Source organism: Rattus norvegicus, chromosome 9 (genome assembly GCF_036323735.1).
Source record: "Rattus norvegicus strain BN/NHsdMcwi chromosome 9, GRCr8, whole genome shotgun sequence".
Taxonomy (NCBI): domain Eukaryota; kingdom Metazoa; phylum Chordata; class Mammalia; order Rodentia; family Muridae; genus Rattus; species Rattus norvegicus.
In genome coordinates, this window is record NC_086027.1 from 90,099,844 (window position 1) to 90,118,136 (window position 18,293).

At 37.0% G+C, this 18,293-nt stretch overlaps 1 protein-coding gene across 7 annotated transcripts in view; it reads left to right on the forward strand.

Moving 5' to 3' along the window:
- Nyap2 (neuronal tyrosine-phosphorylated phosphoinositide-3-kinase adaptor 2) overlaps positions 1-18,293 on the forward strand; it is a 278,358-nt gene that overhangs the window by 244,735 nt on the left and 15,330 nt on the right. For 4 of the 7 annotated variants that reach the window (XM_063266525.1, XM_063266527.1, XM_063266526.1 and 1 more), the window contains exon 8: positions 1,450-6,704. The exons of 2 other annotated variants lie outside the window; for them this stretch is intronic. In XM_063266525.1, the coding sequence (XP_063122595.1) occupies positions 1,450-1,677 (228 nt within the window). In that variant the 3' untranslated portion in view covers positions 1,678-6,704. Of the gene's footprint in view, positions 1-1,449; positions 6,705-18,293 lie in introns of those variants that run through there. One more of the 7 variants, NM_001427707.1, reaches the window with a different exon arrangement.

Sequence of the window (18,293 nt, forward strand, 5' to 3'; positions counted from 1 at the left end):
AAACTAGATAAGAATCTGTTTGAAATATCATCCTAAAGCCATAATGCCAAGCTTGGGGACTTCATTCAGTCTATTTCAACCTTTCAATCATGGGAGATATTTATTTCAGTAATACAGTGTAGCATTCCCTGTTTGAAACCATGATGGTTGTACCTCATTGCTATCTTTCTGTGACAAATTTGGTTCCAAAGAATGTTATCAATTGACATAGAACTACACATGCTATGTGCAATGTGCAGCCAACTAGCAATATATATGTGTATATATATGTGTATATATGTGTATATATGTGTGTATATGTGTGTGTGTGTGTATGTTCGACCTATAGTCCCTATTGACCCTTTGCTTTTAATGGAATTGCTTCCTTAAACTGTTGAACCATCTTCTCTACGAATTTTATTCATTTCTTTGTTTGCTTGTTTTTTCTCTTTTGTATAGGGTAGTGATTCCACCTCAGATGTTTGCTGATGTATCAAATACTAGGGTAAAAAAAATAACCCAGGAGAAATCATCAGAGCATGTATCCAAACATAGCATGTACACCCAGAGTCACCTCAGGGGGGTGGAATTACTCAACAAACACGTGCTTGATTCTGTTTAGAAACAAATGCAAATGTTTGAAACATATTTCAAGAATGAAAATAGTCCTTAGCAACTTTCTAACAGGTCGCTGAAAAAAATTAGTTATCATATTTGAATTTAGATATATTGGGAACAGTAACACAATGGAACCAACCTAAAAACTGGAATTTGGAAAATTGTTTAGAAAAATAAAAGTTACTTTGTTTCCACATTGTGGTCTTTAGAAAAACATTTATTTTTTATTTAATATGTGTGTGACTGTGTGTGTGTGTGTGTGTGTGTGTGTGTGTATGCATGCATGCACATGTGCATGTGAGAGAGAGAGCGAAAAGAAAGAGAGAGAGAGAGAGAGAGAGAGAGAGAGAGAGAAGGAGGAGGAGGAGGAAGAGGAGAAGGAGGAGGAGGAGGAAGAGGAGAAGGAGGAGGAGGAGGAAGGGGAGGAGGAGGAGGAGAAAGATGTCACAAACAATGATTGTGGAGGTCAATGGTCAGAGGACCACTCATGGGAGTTGGCTCTCTCCTGTCCTGTGCATTCCAGGGTTGAATGCAAGTCACTGGTCTTGTAAACAAGCATCTTCGTTTACTGTGCCATGCAAATTGGTTTTGTTGAGGGCTTCAAAACTATTTCCGGAAGTATTTATATCAAAAGTGTTACTAAACCATGTCCTGATGACTACAAATTTAAATAGAATATTTATAACATCTGTGGTTTTGTTTTTTGTTTTGTTAAAGAGTATTGTATTTTATTAATCCACGTTAAACATTGTTCTAGAAAATAAGTGTTTTTGAAAGAGTTTCTAGCGCGGTGCAAACAATACGGTTTCATCCCATCTTTTTCTTCTGTATCCGTTCTGTTTCTTTTGCTAGGTGGCTTGCATGCCCTGGTTTCATGGAGACCATACAATGCTTGAGATGATTGAGAAAAAGCGTTGCTTGTGCAAAGAAATAAAGGCTAGACAGAAAACGGAAAAGGGCCTTTGCAAACAGGATAGCATGCCAATCCTACCCAGCTGGAAGAAGAACGCGGGAGCAAAGAAATACAGTCCTCCACCGTATTCCAAACAGCAAACGGTATTCTGGGATACCGCCATATGATCCTGTACTGGCTTGAGTTTCCCATTGCTTAATTCAAGAGAGGTCGACTTGGTCTCGTGATAGTTAATCGTTCCATATATTCTTTGTTGATGTGGGATACCACAGGAAGCCGTGAGTACTGTGGCATACCCCAGAGAAAATGTGTTTGTCCTTGCAGTTAAGGCACACTTACTTATCCTGGGTTATTTTGAATCCAGAATATATTAAATTGTAAATATTTTGCTAGTTTATGAGTGACACCTGAAATAAAAATCATTATACATATTTAAGTTGCAGAAATATCAGAAAAGTTTACTAGACGATATAATTTGGTATGAACTCGTTTGTTATCTATTTTATATGTAACCCCTGGACGCCTTTTCTTGTTAATTTTTACATTTAAAATGTATTTGTCCTCCTACCTACATTTGGCTTCTCTAGAAGAGCTCACAGATATAAGTCCTATTTAAACACATAATATGTGATCTGGTGCTAGCAATACGGAAGTTGAATATCTGTCTGTAAAGGCTATCTGCTGCTTTCTAGGTTTGTAAAGGATTGATTGGAAATGAATGAAGCATGACACCAGTCTGAGTGCCCATGTTGCATGGTCATTCTTTACCAGGACTTCATAAGGATTTCATTCATATCCTTGCGTCTGCACTTAGTATTACCAAGTCAGACTACAGAGAAAGGTAGTAGGATGCATGGGGACATTGCAGCAGCAAACTTCATTTCAGAAATAAGGTTTAGGGACATTTGTCTTTGCAGCATTGATCTGATTGGAGGAGACCAGGGTTCACTGTGACATTGGAAGTAACAAAGATTCAAAACCGAAAGAGCACAGCTGTTGTCAAGAAAGGGGAAGCTGAGGCATTATAGACATAATACTTTTAAGTAATATTTTACAGGCATGGTTTTCCACAAGAAACAAAGAAACAAACATTCAATTTGCCAATTTGCATATTTTTGTATACTCCATGCTCACCTTATTCAAAATTTAAGTCCATTTGTGGAAAAGTATTTCTTGCCAATCTTTTAAAATTAATTATTACATTTTTGGATCAAAATCATCTGTGCATAACTATTGTACCCATTCTTATTGATTATGATGCCATGACCAAAGAATTCTGACCACTTCATTGTTTTATTTTGTTTTAAGGAAGAAATAGGGAATGCAGGGGATAAAGGATAGGGTGGACTCCACTTTATGTGGTGGTAAATTTAAGTTAAATTTAATTTGAGAAAAATGGTATATATCTTTTAAAAAGTAACTTGTTAGTTGAAAATAAATATTGCCACGGATAAATAAAAATGAAACTATCACATATATTTTGTATATTTAAATTACTATTTATGCTTCCTGAAATGGACAGTATGCGGTTCTTCAGTAACAATCAATTTAGTATTATATTTCTGAGAGGAAAAAGGGTGTTTGAAGTTATTATCATAGCGGTTTTTCTTGTAAAGGTATTGACAGCAATAGCCCCGTGCTGCTCAATAAAACCAAATATGACAGAAGATAAGGAATTTTTGTAATCTATATTGATAAAAAAAATCTAGTAATTCTCTATCACTAATAGTACCTTGAAGAGAGTTTGAAATGTTATAACATAATTTTTTAATGTTTTATAATTAATGTATATTTTGATGTCCAATTATAATGCTGAAAGAATAAGGGAGACAGTAAGTGGGAGCATGTGTTATGTGTGAGTGTGTGTGTGTGTGTGTGTGTGTGTGTGTGTGAACAATCAGTGGGAGAACTGTATATATAAAATGCTTACAGGAGTTGTAAGTTCGGCTTGTACAAGTAAGATGGCGACAAAGGCAAAATAACAAATATAGCCATCCACAAATGTTTTAAACAGTTCAAATGGATACTGTCACTAGGTTTCACCAGCTATGTAAGATTTATAATTCAAGCCCAACAGCCAATACAGCACAGATCTAAGAGTGATGGAAGCATTTTCAGCTAAAAGCATAATTGAAATCGAATATGTTTATGGCCCAAGTTGCTATCTTGACTTGAGCTGTTATGACCTCATAGATTAAAGCCAACCAAAAACAAGGCAGCATCCGTCAGGATTTCTATGATCTTAGTGCACATGTACTCTGGCTATTACGGTAAATATGACCCTTCTCTTGACATTTAAGTGTAGGCAATATATTTCTAAGTGTGTCTTTCAAATGCTGATCTTACACATATCACCATGAATTAGAACTGTTAATGTTCACTTGTTCAGAAGGAAACAGGGACTAAAATGATTTGTGTTGGACTCAGCCATTCACGTGTGTCCTGTCAAGCTCATACCATGGCCACATGTCACACTCTTTCAAATGTGTTTTTATTTCTTTTAAAGGAGCTAGCTTCTTTTTGACAATTTGAACTTAGGCGGCCATTTTCCATTTATTTCTCCGAATCTCTCTCTCTACATGAGAAAGAGTTGGAATATCTGGGAAAATGGCTTCACTTGGATTTGACTCAAGATCTGTTACTCTGTGTCTATACAATATTTAATTGTCCATTGTGACAATTAGCTACTCTATCGTCAGCTTCTTCTTTGTATAGAGTTTCTCTTTGTTCTGGGAAAAGAGTCATTAGTACATAGGGAAAAAAATCATGCTGGCTCTGGTGGCAATAAATACGGGCACTTCACCAGATGACTCTGGCCAGAAGATAACCAGCAGCCAGTGCATGATGACATGATAATGCTCATATTTCTAGCAGTGCCAAAGAACAAATCATATAAAGGCATGGTTATCAGGCCAAGAGAGCTCATACTTATGACAAATAGTCTTTTTGCAGCAAATGTTGTGGAAACAGATTTTTATTGGCTGTCAGTAAGACGCTTTTATGTGTGAAATACTTCCGAAGGGAGAAGACACAAATTTCTGTAGAAATGATGGAAGGAAAAAGTAAAATACTGTGTTTTCCCCATCACAGAAGCCAGCGCTATGTGAGAAATCACACTTTACAGAGACACTGCCAATATCTCCCTCTGTAAGTTATGGAAGCAAAAGTTTGAGGTAAAAAGTGGTTTTTGCAAGTAGGGATGGGTTTTCAGCCATGTAATAATTCAGAAAGGAAAACAAATATCAAGACGTAAAAACATGTATTAATTTATAAAGCATATATCTTTGAACACAAAACAATTGTTTGAACATAAGATCACTTTTCAAAAATAGTGACAGTTTTCAACTGCTGACAAGCAAAGACCTTGTTAGAATGCTTCTAGAAAATCGAGATATTGACATAGGTGTAGTCTTGTCTACACCCAGAGTTTGGTTTGAGTCTTTTGAAGAAACTAAGTAGAAAGTCAACACACCTGAACAGCCCCAGCTAGTTACTGGTCTAATAAAGTCATCAGAATAATACACCTACAGATACAATCTTTATATTAATTACATGTTAAACTCAGATTCATAATGCAGGGCTTGGAAATTAATCATGCTTCCACCTGACATTAAAACAGATATTCCTACAATTTATGGAGTAAGAAATTTGAGGTGAGCTACAAGTCTCACCTGGAAATGGGCTGTAGATAGGACAGACTATCCTCTCCTCCTACACTGTATCCTAAATTCTAGTGGAAGTAAGAGATAATTGACTGTTACGTTGTATAGGAATACTTACAACACCTTGCAGATTTGAAATAATAAGTAGCAAATTGCAGAATGTGGATAATTTGAGAGCAATCCATTTTTTCATAAATTCATTGTATCATTTAATTATACAGTTTCAGGAACACTTAGAGTTTAATGTTAAAATAGATATGATTTTGCAATTAAGAAACTCAAGTATGTGATCTTTAATATTTGCAAAATGGAAAAACCAGTCATTTCCAATAGCATACACAATTCCACTGGTTTGGCAGTTTTTTTAAGTGCTTATATGCAGTGTTCTTATTGTTTTTTGGTCAAGTGTACAGTCAAAATAAAAGATGAAAATATACTAAATTGATGTCTGAGTAAAGCATACGTGTATGTGTAAGCTTATATGTGTACATTACAATATGTACTGCTACCTGTATAAATCAGAAAAGGATAGTACTGTTTTATCATGTTAAATGTAAACGTTGTGGTTTGGGGTTTGGCTGGCTTAAAGCCCTCTCATATTTGGGTCAATGTTATCAGCACAAAATGTGTATAATCTGGAAAAAAAGTCTTGCTACATTTTATTTCACTATTGTGAAGCTTCAGATTTAAGGAGAAATGTTTTAAAAGTTTTGAATTTATCGCAAATCAAATTCTATGGATAATCCTTCAAAATGCTCATTTGTTCCCAAATATAACTGGGTTTGCCCACCCTAAAAGCATCTATATTTAAACATGTACACACTCAGCTACAGAATACATACTGTATATAATATATATGACAATGTTTAGTATGCACTTCTTTTGTTTGGACTTTCCATTCATAGTGTAGCAATTGGTGTCAAGTGCACTGTGATCATGAAAAGCATCAAAGCACAGTGCAGTCACAGTTTTGTCACCTTGCACTAAAAGCGTGTTTACGTATTTAGCAATTGTATGTTCACTTTCTTGACTTTTCAGATGTTTGAAACAAATAGCTATGAAAAAATGATATAAACGAATCTGTTTTTTTAGTGGATAACGACACTACATTTTTAAAAGACAGGGTTTTTTAAAGAAAACCATTAAACATCCATTCCAACACTAACGTGTTTACCGTACCTAAAGATCTGAATGTCATATTGCATTTTCATAACCCATTAGCAATGTCAGGTATGTGCCTGAATATTTGTGCAGATAAGCATTAGATAACGGATTTCTCTATTCATGTATTCTTAGGCATTTCTATATACATAACAATATAAACACTGATGTTTTAATGTCTCTTAATTTTTGTACTTGATTTTTTTAGGTAATATGTAATTATATATGTACTTTGATACTACTGAGGTAACCAGATGTTGTTTGAGAACAAATTGATTTCTCTCTAGTGCATTGACAATATTTTATGATACTTTGTGCTTATTTATTTGTGCTCCCGTGTAATTATAATAAAAGCAATAGTTTAAATTAAACGTCTGTCATTTCTCATAATTATTCATGAAGGAGCAAGATTCAAAGGTCAATAGAGTTGAATATAGGTTAAGTATATTCTATACATGCATTAGAGTTTCAGTGTCATTTAATAACTTATAAAATAAACATTCATGTTCAAAAGACATAAAGAAAAACACACCTTCTTTCAAGTTTTTTATTTGTTTGTGAGATCATATGAGACGTTGAAGCCTACTACTGGTAAGTATTAGAGGCCTTAACTCTTTAGCCATGTGACACCTGCTGTCCTTTATAATGATTCAGAATCTGTCTCAAGACGATAGAGGCACTTTGACATTTCATTTTATTCCATCTCCACCTAAAACCAGTCCAATTTAATTCTAGAACACTAAAGAATAAAATCAACAACCCCCAAGCCATGCTTTAAGATATTTATCAGGATGGTATTGAATCATGTTTTCTACTGATCATCTTTCTAGAAATAACCTGACGGAAATAATGAGTCAGTACTTACTGTGTGAGCACGTCAATACGTTCCTTTTTCAGTGTCTGGAACATGATTTGGAGATCACCTTTAATGGTCTGTAATGCCTTCATACAAACCACTTACATAGTAATCATACAATTAATGTAAATTTCCATGTTCATTTTTTTAAGATTTATTCATTTTATATGTGTAGACACATTTTTGTCTGCACGTATATACGTATGTATGTGAAACACTTGTTTGCCTGGTGCCTTGGAGTAAAAAGAATACCCTAGATGTCCTGGAATTGGAGTCACAGGTGGCTGTGAGTAGCAATGTGGGTCCTTTGTAAGAAGAACAAGCACTCTTACTGTTTTGAGTTTTGAATCTAATTTATTGCCACTGTTTAACTTTGCTCCTCTAGGTATTAAAAGGTTCGGCTTTGTACTCTGCCTCTTGGTGTAATAAGAAATCACCATTTACACCATTAAGCCCCCACCCATCCTCCAAGCCTGCATTCCTTCCAATCTATAATAAGTTCTCAGTGATCCCTTTCATCATCTTAAGTACCTTTAAATCACTATTCCTTGCCTGTTAACTCAGACCTGAATAAAATTGTGTTAAGAGCCACAGGTGAGTGATTAGTAAACAATTCCCATTCTCTTATGGTGACTTGTAATTTAGGCCTATTTACTAACATGCAGGTATATGCCCAGACATAGTCATGTGACCAAAAGGGATATTAGAATGAAAAAACTTAGAGAAAATGGTGTAGCAGCAAATTATGTGGTTTAGAGAAATGATTTTCAAACTTTGCTGTACAGAAAATCAAGACACTTGTATTAGGGTTTCTATTATTATACGGTGTCTATTTTTTATTACCAAATCAACTTGAAGAAGAGAGGGTCAGGTCACAGAAGAAGGGCATCGGGTTGCAGTCCGTCACTGAGAAAAGTCAGAGCAGGAACTCAAGGCAGAAACACAGAAGCTGGAACTGAAGCAGAGGCCATGGAGGAGTGCTACTTACTGGCTTGTTCCTTTGGCTAGCTCAACCTGTGATGTTCTTCGGCCCAAGGCTACCTGACCCCAGGTGACGCCAGTTAGAATGGACTGAGCTACATAAACTCAATCCCTGAGAAAATGCCCACACGTTTGTCTACAGCACAATCTTTTAACTTAAACTAATTTATTTATATCAACTACTGTCCACCTCTCCCCTTATTAAGGCATCTCCTAAGTCATAGTTTCCTCTTCTCAGATATCTCTAGGTTATTTCACGTTGACAAAACAAGACAGTAGACCCTGACACCTTCACACACACACACACACACACACACACACACACACACACACACACACACCCTACACTATCTAATAATAACTTTTTCATTTCTCCTTCATCTCCACAATTTCATATTAATATCAAAATATCAATATAAAGCACATTCCAAACCTTTTATTTTATTTATTTTTTAATTTATTTTTACACTCCAGACTTATTCCCCTCATGGTTCACCCCTGAGAGTTGCACATTCCATGCCTACCATCACCCCCTGTACTTCCCTGAACCCCATTACGAACGTTTAAAAAAAAGTCTTTAAAAATTTACTTTGCTGAAGGGGTTTGCAACCCCATAAGAACAACAACCAGAGCTCCAATGGGAGGAGAAGCCCTTGGTCCTGCCAATGCTGGACCGACCCCGTGGAACACCCTCATATAAAAAGGGGAAAGGGGATTTGATAGGGGGCTTATGGATGGGAAACCAGGAAAGGGAATAACATTTGAAATGTAAATAAAAATATATCCAATAAAAAAAGTAAAAAAAATATATATACTTTAAAAATTCAGTCACTTTAAAATACCTAAAATCTCACTAAAATATCCAAAGTCTCTCAACTATGGGCTTCTGTAAAATCAAAAGTACAAGTTGATTATTTTTTTTTTTTACCCAATGGGAGAAAGCAGGGCACTGTCAGAATCAAATCAAAGCAAATCCAAGCTCCAACAATGTAATCTCATTGTCATCGTTCTAAGACCCACTCAGAATCCTTGATTACAAAGGATTTAGACAGTTCCACTGGACAACAGCTGCTATCCTCATGGTCATCCCATGGTACTGTCGTCGCACAGATGCTGGTGTCATTGCCGGTGCCCTGGCATCTTCCACTGCCAAGCCTCAATTGCTCTTCCTGATCATTTCATGCCTTCAAATCCATGACCACTGGGTGATTCTAACCTATTGCCAAGTTTAGCTGATAGTACAAGCTTTGATACTCTGGATGACAGCTTCTGTGTGTTGACCCCAAGGAAACACTTCCTATAATATTTTTCTTGAATGACTCTTGTTGTTTTTTTTTAATCACAACTGTTTTTTCATACCTAGTTGACCAGTATCAATTATCCCAGAGAAGTAAAAATTTTACTTCAGTAGTTCTGTACTCTTAATAATCAGAGCTAATTCTTCAGCCCCAGATAACCAGAACCACAGATTGTTATTTATAACTATTTTATGGACCCAATAGATTCTCTAAGGGACTTTCAAATTTTCTTCTGAAACCACAGAATCCAGTCTTTCATTGTTGTGACTTTTATTAGCATTTTCTTCTATGATCCTACAATAAATTATTAAGCTCTCAGCACTCAATAGCTTTTCTAGAGCTAAGTGGCAATGTCCTGTCTTTTTTCATTACTTTTAATTTTTTATAATCCAAACCTTGCACCCTTCCCAGTCCACCTTCCAGCAGTTCCTCAACCCATAAATGCAGCCCCTATAAGACATCATATATCATCCCCCAAGGTTTCATGGCTCATTGAGGAAGAGAAAGTAGATCATGAGAGTAATAGGCAGCAGACGACGACAAAGAAACAGTCTTTTCAATACAAAGGAGGGTAGTTGTACATGTGAACTCCCAATAGTTGTGATAGTATGAGTAAGTCCTGTCCAAGCTTAAGCCACACGAAGTCCCAGCATGGAGAGGAGAGCGCAACACAAAATCCCACTCCTAATGGAGGAATCCTTGTTAGCAGAGGGAGATCCAGGTTTCTTTAAAAATGTTGTTACTAGTAGGTCATCAAGCCTCTAGTAGAAGGGCACATATCCAAGAATATATGGGTGCCATCAAAAAGACTTGGTGGGGGAAATAAAAAAGGGTACAAAGCAGCTTGATCTGGAAATAATTGGGAGTTGAAAATGACCAAAGTACATCATAGAAAGATTTCAAAGAATTCATAAAACTGAAAAAAAAAGATTTTAAAGGAGGCATCCTGAGGTAAATACATAGAAGATTAAAAATAAAATCCCATGGGTGACTCTGACGTGTTTGAGAATAAGAGCAAAGATTCTCAGACTTCACTGCACATGTTCATTACACTGAGATCTTAACAGGGGGATTGGAATTACAAAGTCAGAGGTTTGACACCTCTTCACAGATTCTAGAACACGCTAATGTTTTAGTCTACAGACAACCCATTTGGGCTGCCACAACTGGGGATCTGGCTTCGCTGACTATGTTTAGGAAGACACTGGCTTCCAAAATCTACTGCAGAGCAGTAATGCGGCTGGAGGGTGGTGTGGTGGGGGTGGGGTTAATGATTCAAATCTTAGTTCCGTCCCCAGTTATCTGTAGATTGAGGAACATGAACCTGTTTCACCAATGGTAATGTTATGAAACCACAGAGCATCCACTTCGGCAGATTTCCTTTTCAAGGTTTGTTTTTGGGTCCCTCCATCAGAGACTCTGGGTGTTTCATGGGCCAGGACCAGAAATATTTTTTCTTTCTTTTCTATTTTTGTTTCACTCCCACAGTTGCCCAGGGGACTATGATATATATGTGGCATTGAGAAAGCCAATCATAGCATCACTCTATGCCAAATATAGTAAGTTATATGATTTCTTCTAGAAATAATACTTCAGTGACAGGGTTAAGTGGAAGAGCTATCCTTTCATATGTCTCTCCATCCAAATTACTCACAGAGTTTCACAGCAGAGAGAGCTATTGGAAAAAGACTCTTAGAAAATTAAGTTCTTGCTATTGGTCATGTTTTATTACCTGTTTTCATGAGAGCACATTTACATTTAAAAGTACTATAAATATTATTTAGCAATTAGTATCTAATAATTTTAATACTAGTGGCAATATTAGAATTTTGCCAGGTTCCCACAGTAAGAATTGATGTGCACTTGTCAATGGCTGCTATTCCTTCCCCCAGTATCATTCTTGAATCTCCTCCCTGATGTAGTCTTCTAACAGTTTCTTCTAAGGGAATTTGTCTCATATTTTACATGGTTAAGTTCCAGAAATGAAATATGAGATTGTTTGTTTTAGGTCTTACATTATCAAAAGTTCTAAGCCAATTACTTTACACATAAATATACTGCGAGTTGCCTATAGATCTAAAGGATACTCATCAAAATTCACTTACATACTAAGCTAAACAAAATCAGAGTACTTATAAAATTTACATTCCAATTTCTTTACATATTGCTTGATGTTATAGTGTCTGGCCCTACCTTCTTTATATGAAACAAATTCTATGTGAGACCTTTATGACACTTTGTGATTTACAGCTCAAGATTAGTGCATGTATGTGTATATTATCTAAGAAACTATTTTTCTATGCTTACCCTTATAGATTTATTGAATCGCCACAAAGTTATCAAAATTAGTCAGAATAGTTTGATCGATGCATAAAATTCAACCAAGAAAGATATATTAGAAATGTATAAGAGATTAATCAAATGAAAAACAGAGAAATATAATATTAAACCAACTATGAATAATTATTAGTTTATAAAATGCATTCTCTTAATGACTAATTATACCTATAATTTATGGAAGTTGACAATGATGGGTGTAAGAACCTTAGGAAGAGACAGCACCTTTCTCCTAGAGTTTACAAAATAGGTATGTTTCATGTGGAGATAAAAATTCATATTACCAAGTCAATCCACACTATTCAAATATTAAGAATCATAACATGTGATAAACAAAACCCAGATGAGGCAGAATTAGCTAGTGTTCAATTAGCTGTAAAAATTAATCACCTCTTTCACAAGAAGTTTCCATTGCCAACTGTCCACATTCTCAGGGATTTGGCAGAGATCACAGAAATGTGATAGTGTTCTTTACTGTCCTTGATAAATACCTACGGTTCCTCTTATGATAAAGAGTCTGAAGATTGGGGAACAGATTATTAGGAAAAGTCTAGAAATCCTTAGATATGGCTAACTATAAATTTCTAAATGCTCTGCCTGCCTAAGGACTATAGATTTTTCTCCCCATAGCTTAGCTTCAATTGTTTGTGTTACTCTAAATTATACTTTTTATCTTTTTTTATTGGGTATTTTTTATTTACATTTCAAATGTTATTCCCTTTTCCGATTTCCCATTCCCCCTGCTTTTATGATGGTGTTCCCCCACCCACCTACACACTCCTTCCCAACTCCCAGCCCTGACATTCCCCTACACTGGGGCATTGAGCCTTGGCAGGACCAAGGGCTTCTCCTCCCATCGGTGCCCAGCAAGGCCATCCTCTGCTACATATGCAGGTTGAGCCATGGTGTCTGTCCCTGTGTACTCTTTGGATAGTGGTTTAGTCCATGGGAGCTCTAGTTAGTTGGTATTGTGGTTCTTATGGGATTGCAAACCCCTTCAGCTCCTTCAATCCTTTCTCTAACTCCTCCACTGAGGATCCCATTCTCAGTTCAATGGTTGGCTGTGAGGATCTGCCTCTGTATTTGTCATGATCTGGCAGAGCCTCTCAGGAGACAGCTATATTAGGCTCCTGTCACCATAAACTTCTTGGCATCATCAATATTGTCTGGATTTGGTGGCTGTATGTATGTTGGCTGGATCCCCAGATAGGACACTTTTTAATATTTTATTTAAACTTTTTTTTTACACTCCATATTTTATCCCCCTCCTAGTCAACGCTCTTACGTTCCACATCTCACATATCGTGCCCCCTCTCCAAGAGGATGTCCCCACCTCTCCACTTCCTGTTCCACCAGACCTCCCTATTCCCTGGGGTCTCTTGAGGGTTAGGTGCATCTTTTCTGACTGTACCTAGGCCTAGCAGTCCTCTGCTGTATACGTGTTGGGGACTTCTTATCAGCTGCTGTATGCTGCCTGGTTGGTGGTCCAGTGTCTGAGAGAGCTTGGGGATCCAGGTTAATTGAGACTGCTGGTCTTCCCACAGGGTCGCTCTTCTCCTCAGTTTCTTCCAGCTTTCCCCTAATTCAACCACAGCAGTTTCTGTCCATTGGTTGGGTGCAAACACCTGTATCTGACTCTTTCAGCTGCTTGTTGGGTCTTTTGGAGGGCAGTCATGGTGGGCCCGTTTTTGTGAGCACCCCATAGCCTCATTAATAGTGTCAGGCCTTGGGGCCTCCCCTTGAACTGTGTCCCACTTTGGGCTATCACTAGACTTCCTTTTCCTCAGGCTCTTCTCCATGTTTGTCCCAGCAGTTCTTTCAAACCGAACAATTATGGGTCAGAGGTTTTGACTGTGGGATAGTAACCCCACCCCTCACTTGATGCCCTGTCATTCTGCTGGAGATGGGCTCTACAAGTTCCTGCTTAACTCTCATGGCCTGTGGTACTCCTGTCATTATACAAGTTAGATTATCTACTTTGTTATAGAAGCCTGATAATCCAGTATCATTTTTATTTTTGTGGTGACAGAGATTTTTTTCCCTTGGGCCATGGGGAAGAGTAGTCCACATTGATCTATAATTTACTGTAATCCTCCTGCTGTAACCCCCTAAATGCTAGGATTATGGACATGGGTCATTATGCCTAGTTCAAATCTATTTTTCATAGCTAGGTGTTCCGAAGGCACAGATTTTATCAGTATTCTCTAGAGATCTCAGAATTTAAATGGTTGCACCAGACAAAAGAGGGTTCCAGTTTTCAAACGTTGCGACAGGTAGCATACAAAATAGAACTCACACCAGTGGGCCATGAGAGAGTCCATGGTGCTCTGCAACATAGGACTGTTCATAATGTTAAGAGATATCCAAGTAAAGGCAAGCATGTGGGAAAATGACGCAATCAGAGTATATTCTGATCATGCAGTTTTAGGGCCATTGCCACTCACCTCAGAGATAGCAATCCAAATTCTTCACGACTACTTTTCCTTACTTTTAATTAAGCACGTGGCTGTCTTCATATTAATATTAGGTTTTCATGAAATAACACATTGAAGAAGCTGGTAAAGAGGAGCATAGAGTGATGACAACCGGCTCTACGAAGGAAGATAATATGCTGAAAATGAAGAAAAAGTTAACCTTGATAGCCTTGGACACTTTTCACCTGTTTTTCTCTGCTTTAAAAATCTATTGTTCATTAAATGCAAACAGATGACATGAAGTATGAAAAGTGAATTGTCAGTTATTCAAAGATTGTATGGGCTGTAAAGACCCTGGAGTATAAGGGACTCGATGTTCTGAGATATTGTAGCTGTCTGTGTAGTGTAAAGATGATGACAAGAATGAAGACATGGTTCGTGTTATATAAATGCTATGAAAGCCTTATGTTATTACTGTTGTCTCAAAAAATCAATATATAGATATAGATATAGATATAGATATAGATATAGATATAGATATAGATATAGATATAGATGATATAGATATAGATATAGATATAGATATAGATATAGATATAGATAGTTTAAGGGTGCATAGTTCTGGACTGGAGAGATAGCTTAGCAGGTAAGAACACTGGCTGCTCTTGGAGAAGATCCTGGTTCAATTTCTAATGCTCATGGGACAGCTTACAATACAATGTAACTCTGGTTTCAGGGATCCAATACCTCTTATGACCTCTCTGGGCACCAGATATGCATATGGTACACAGGCATACAAACAGGGAAAAAAGTCACACAGATAAAATAATTTCATTTTAAATAAATAAGTGTTTGGATCTATTAAATAGAACATTTCTGGCCCTTACTACTGATCAATATACATGGACAGAAAAATCCATAACTAAATACTTCTTGGAAATTAATACGTGGAAAATAAGACAAGGCAGGCAAGTAAAAAGGAAGAAACAAATTTGTAATGAATTACAGTTAAATTAATCAATTAATCATCAGAACTGAGCCACCTACACAGGTATTAAAGCTCAACCTCATGCTGCATCCACATAAAACTGTGTAAGATACTGAAGAGGCACCTGCAGTTCTTTCAAAGTTCTCTCTCTCTCTCTCTCTCTCTCTCTCTCTCTCTCTCTCTCTCTCCTTCCCTCCCTCTCTCCCTCCCTCCCTCCCTCCCCCCCTGTATTTGTGTGTATGCAGTAGCTTGTTAGAATAGAATGATGCCTTTGTTGGCTCTGATTTACCTTCTAGGCAACTTCTCTGCTTTGGTGGTGTTGGAATGGCTGTGGGATAATTTGGATCTGGTAATGTTGGTTGGACACATGTGTATTTTCATCTCATTCATACCATTCATAATTTTGTTTATTATTCTTAAAAATCTTCTTTCCTCAATTCATGTAAACCTCGGTTCTTACCACATATAAAATTGCTATTGGTTTTCATGAATATTCCTAAATACACAAAGGATGAAAACAGGCAAGTTACCTAAAGCTGTGAGTCTATGAAATCAAAACAAGTGCCTGCTTCCAAAACACCATGGTGGACAGGTATAGAATGGGCTTTCTGATCCTCAAAGCAATTTGATCAACAGGCATTTGATAAAGGGAAAGTGGTGCCCAGCCCTGAACTCAGTAGAAAAGCAGCAGTATACGTCAATCTTACTTATCCGATAACCCACATCCTTAGTGCACAGATGCATAATGTAGGAACACATGTACCCCTGTACTGTCATACCCAAGGCTTTGCAGGCTAACTCCAACTTGCAACTTGCAACTAAAACCATAGCAGGTACCTTATAGATGTTTTTTGAAGCATATCTTCATTTTCTAAATTGCTAAGTAGTATAATGCTGCTAATGTAAAGTGTGAAACGAATTCCCTTCTGTTATGTTTCTCTCTGTATTAGGGGCATGGAGAAAGAGAGATCTTCTTAACCTGTCTCACTCTGCTTTGGGGAAGGAGGAGTGACATGTAAATTCTAGTCTAGCACAAAAAAAAATCTATGCTCATATAACTTTCATGGTTGCATTGAACAAGCCTTCTGATGTGCTATAGTTTGAGGCATCCACACATGACAGCAGATAACATCTCATATGTCATAACTTGGAAACAGAAAAGTTAATTAAGGCTAAATTAATTTTTAACATAGCCAATATATTAAACATTTTCTAGTCAGTTTCAAACCTTAATATTTCTAGGGTAGGATGGCAGTAAACAAAACAGTGGATACACATGTAGAAGGAGTAATGACATAATGTATAGAAAATATGGAACAAGACCAGATGGGCCCCCATGTCTACATGGTAAGGTGGACTGCCGCTCACCGATCTGAACCCGGGCTCACCCTCTGTCCTTTACTCCATTCTCTTCCCAATCCTGTTGACTTCCTCATTTCAGTCACCGAGGCACCAAACTTGACACTTCCAAGAACTCTTTTTCTAGTCTTTGATATTTGTCATTGAGGATGGTATCGGTTTCTAATATCCATAAACTGATTGCAGATTCATTTCCTATAACTTTTAAAATGAAGATCAATGCACCGTCATTCTAAAAAAACAATTTTTACCTATTAGAAACTTGAAGATGATAATTTAAGCATATACATTCTTTATAAATTGTTATGGGTTCAGATTTTTCCAAAGTACACACACAGGTAGAATTATGGATATGAAGTTTTTAAATTAGATTTATTTAAAATTTATTTATGTTTTTAACATCTATCATCTATCATCCGTCCGTCCATCTGTCTGTCTGTCTATCTATCTATCTATCTATCTATCTATCTATCTATCTATCTATCTATCATGGGGATGGGAAATGTCCATACCATGCATGTGGAGGCCCAAGTACAACTTGAAGAAATGGTCCTCCATATTTGTTCTAGGTATCATACTAAGTTGGGGATGCTTCATGTGTGTCTTTACCCACTAAGCCATCTGACCAGCGCGAGATCTTCTTAAGGATAGACAAATGTGAAGCAAAGGGGTAAAAAACAAAACTAGGACAAACATTTATGATGATGTGGGTCAAGGAGGTACTAAGAAAGTCAGGAAAGGGACCTCAGAGAGCTCATGGTGTGGTGCATTCATAATCTCTTTCATGACCCAGCAGCAGGCATGGAAACCACCTCTTAGGGTGGAGGCCTGAAGGTCCCCACCCTGCCTCTCCGTTTATTGGCCAGTCATCTCTATGGAAGGAGCATCTTGTTGTATCTACAGTACACAGTAATATAAAGTTTTAATACACAACAAAGTCTCATATTAAATTGGCCGACTCTGGATTGTTTTACGGATGCACGAGGATGGGTAAAATGGGATTGAAATGAAGAATATGGGCAACGTGCCTGACAGGTTCCTTAATGTGCCACTGAAGCCTCATCATAAAGATCAGACCATTGGGAAAGAATGAGAAGGAACAAGAGTGTAGAATAGAAAACATCAAAGAGAAGTAAAATATATCTATAAAGGATCTCAGGAAGAAACCAGCACTTTAAAAAAACATGAAGAAAACCTCAATTATGCTACAGAATTTTATAGATAAGTTAACTGATGATAGTCTGTACATCATTTTAGAATGAATGCTGTGTGATAAAGAGCTCTTAAATACACTGAAGCTCCCAATTCCATTGTCTAGAAGAAAGATAGGTTTCACTAAGGAAGGAAATAAAACCAATGATGCTATGGATGGCAAAGAAAGAGATAGACTCAGAGAAATTGCTCATATCCTAAACATGTAAAGACCTAAATAAAACCTAACATGTAAAGACAAAAACCAACCAACAAAAAAACCCCTCAAAACAAACAAACAAAAACCAAGCTAGATGTGCTGTTGCTCACTAATAATTCCCACACTCAGTAGGTGGAGGATGGTAGATCCCATCAACATCAGGAAGTCCTAGGTCTGCCTCAGCTACTTAGAAAACTTGATGTTAGTCTAGGTTATACAAGACCCTATCTTAGAAATGAAATCAAGGGCCTGGAAAGATAGCTTGATGGTTAAGAGTGCTTGCCATTTTTTTCTTAAGGACCTGAGTTTGATTCTC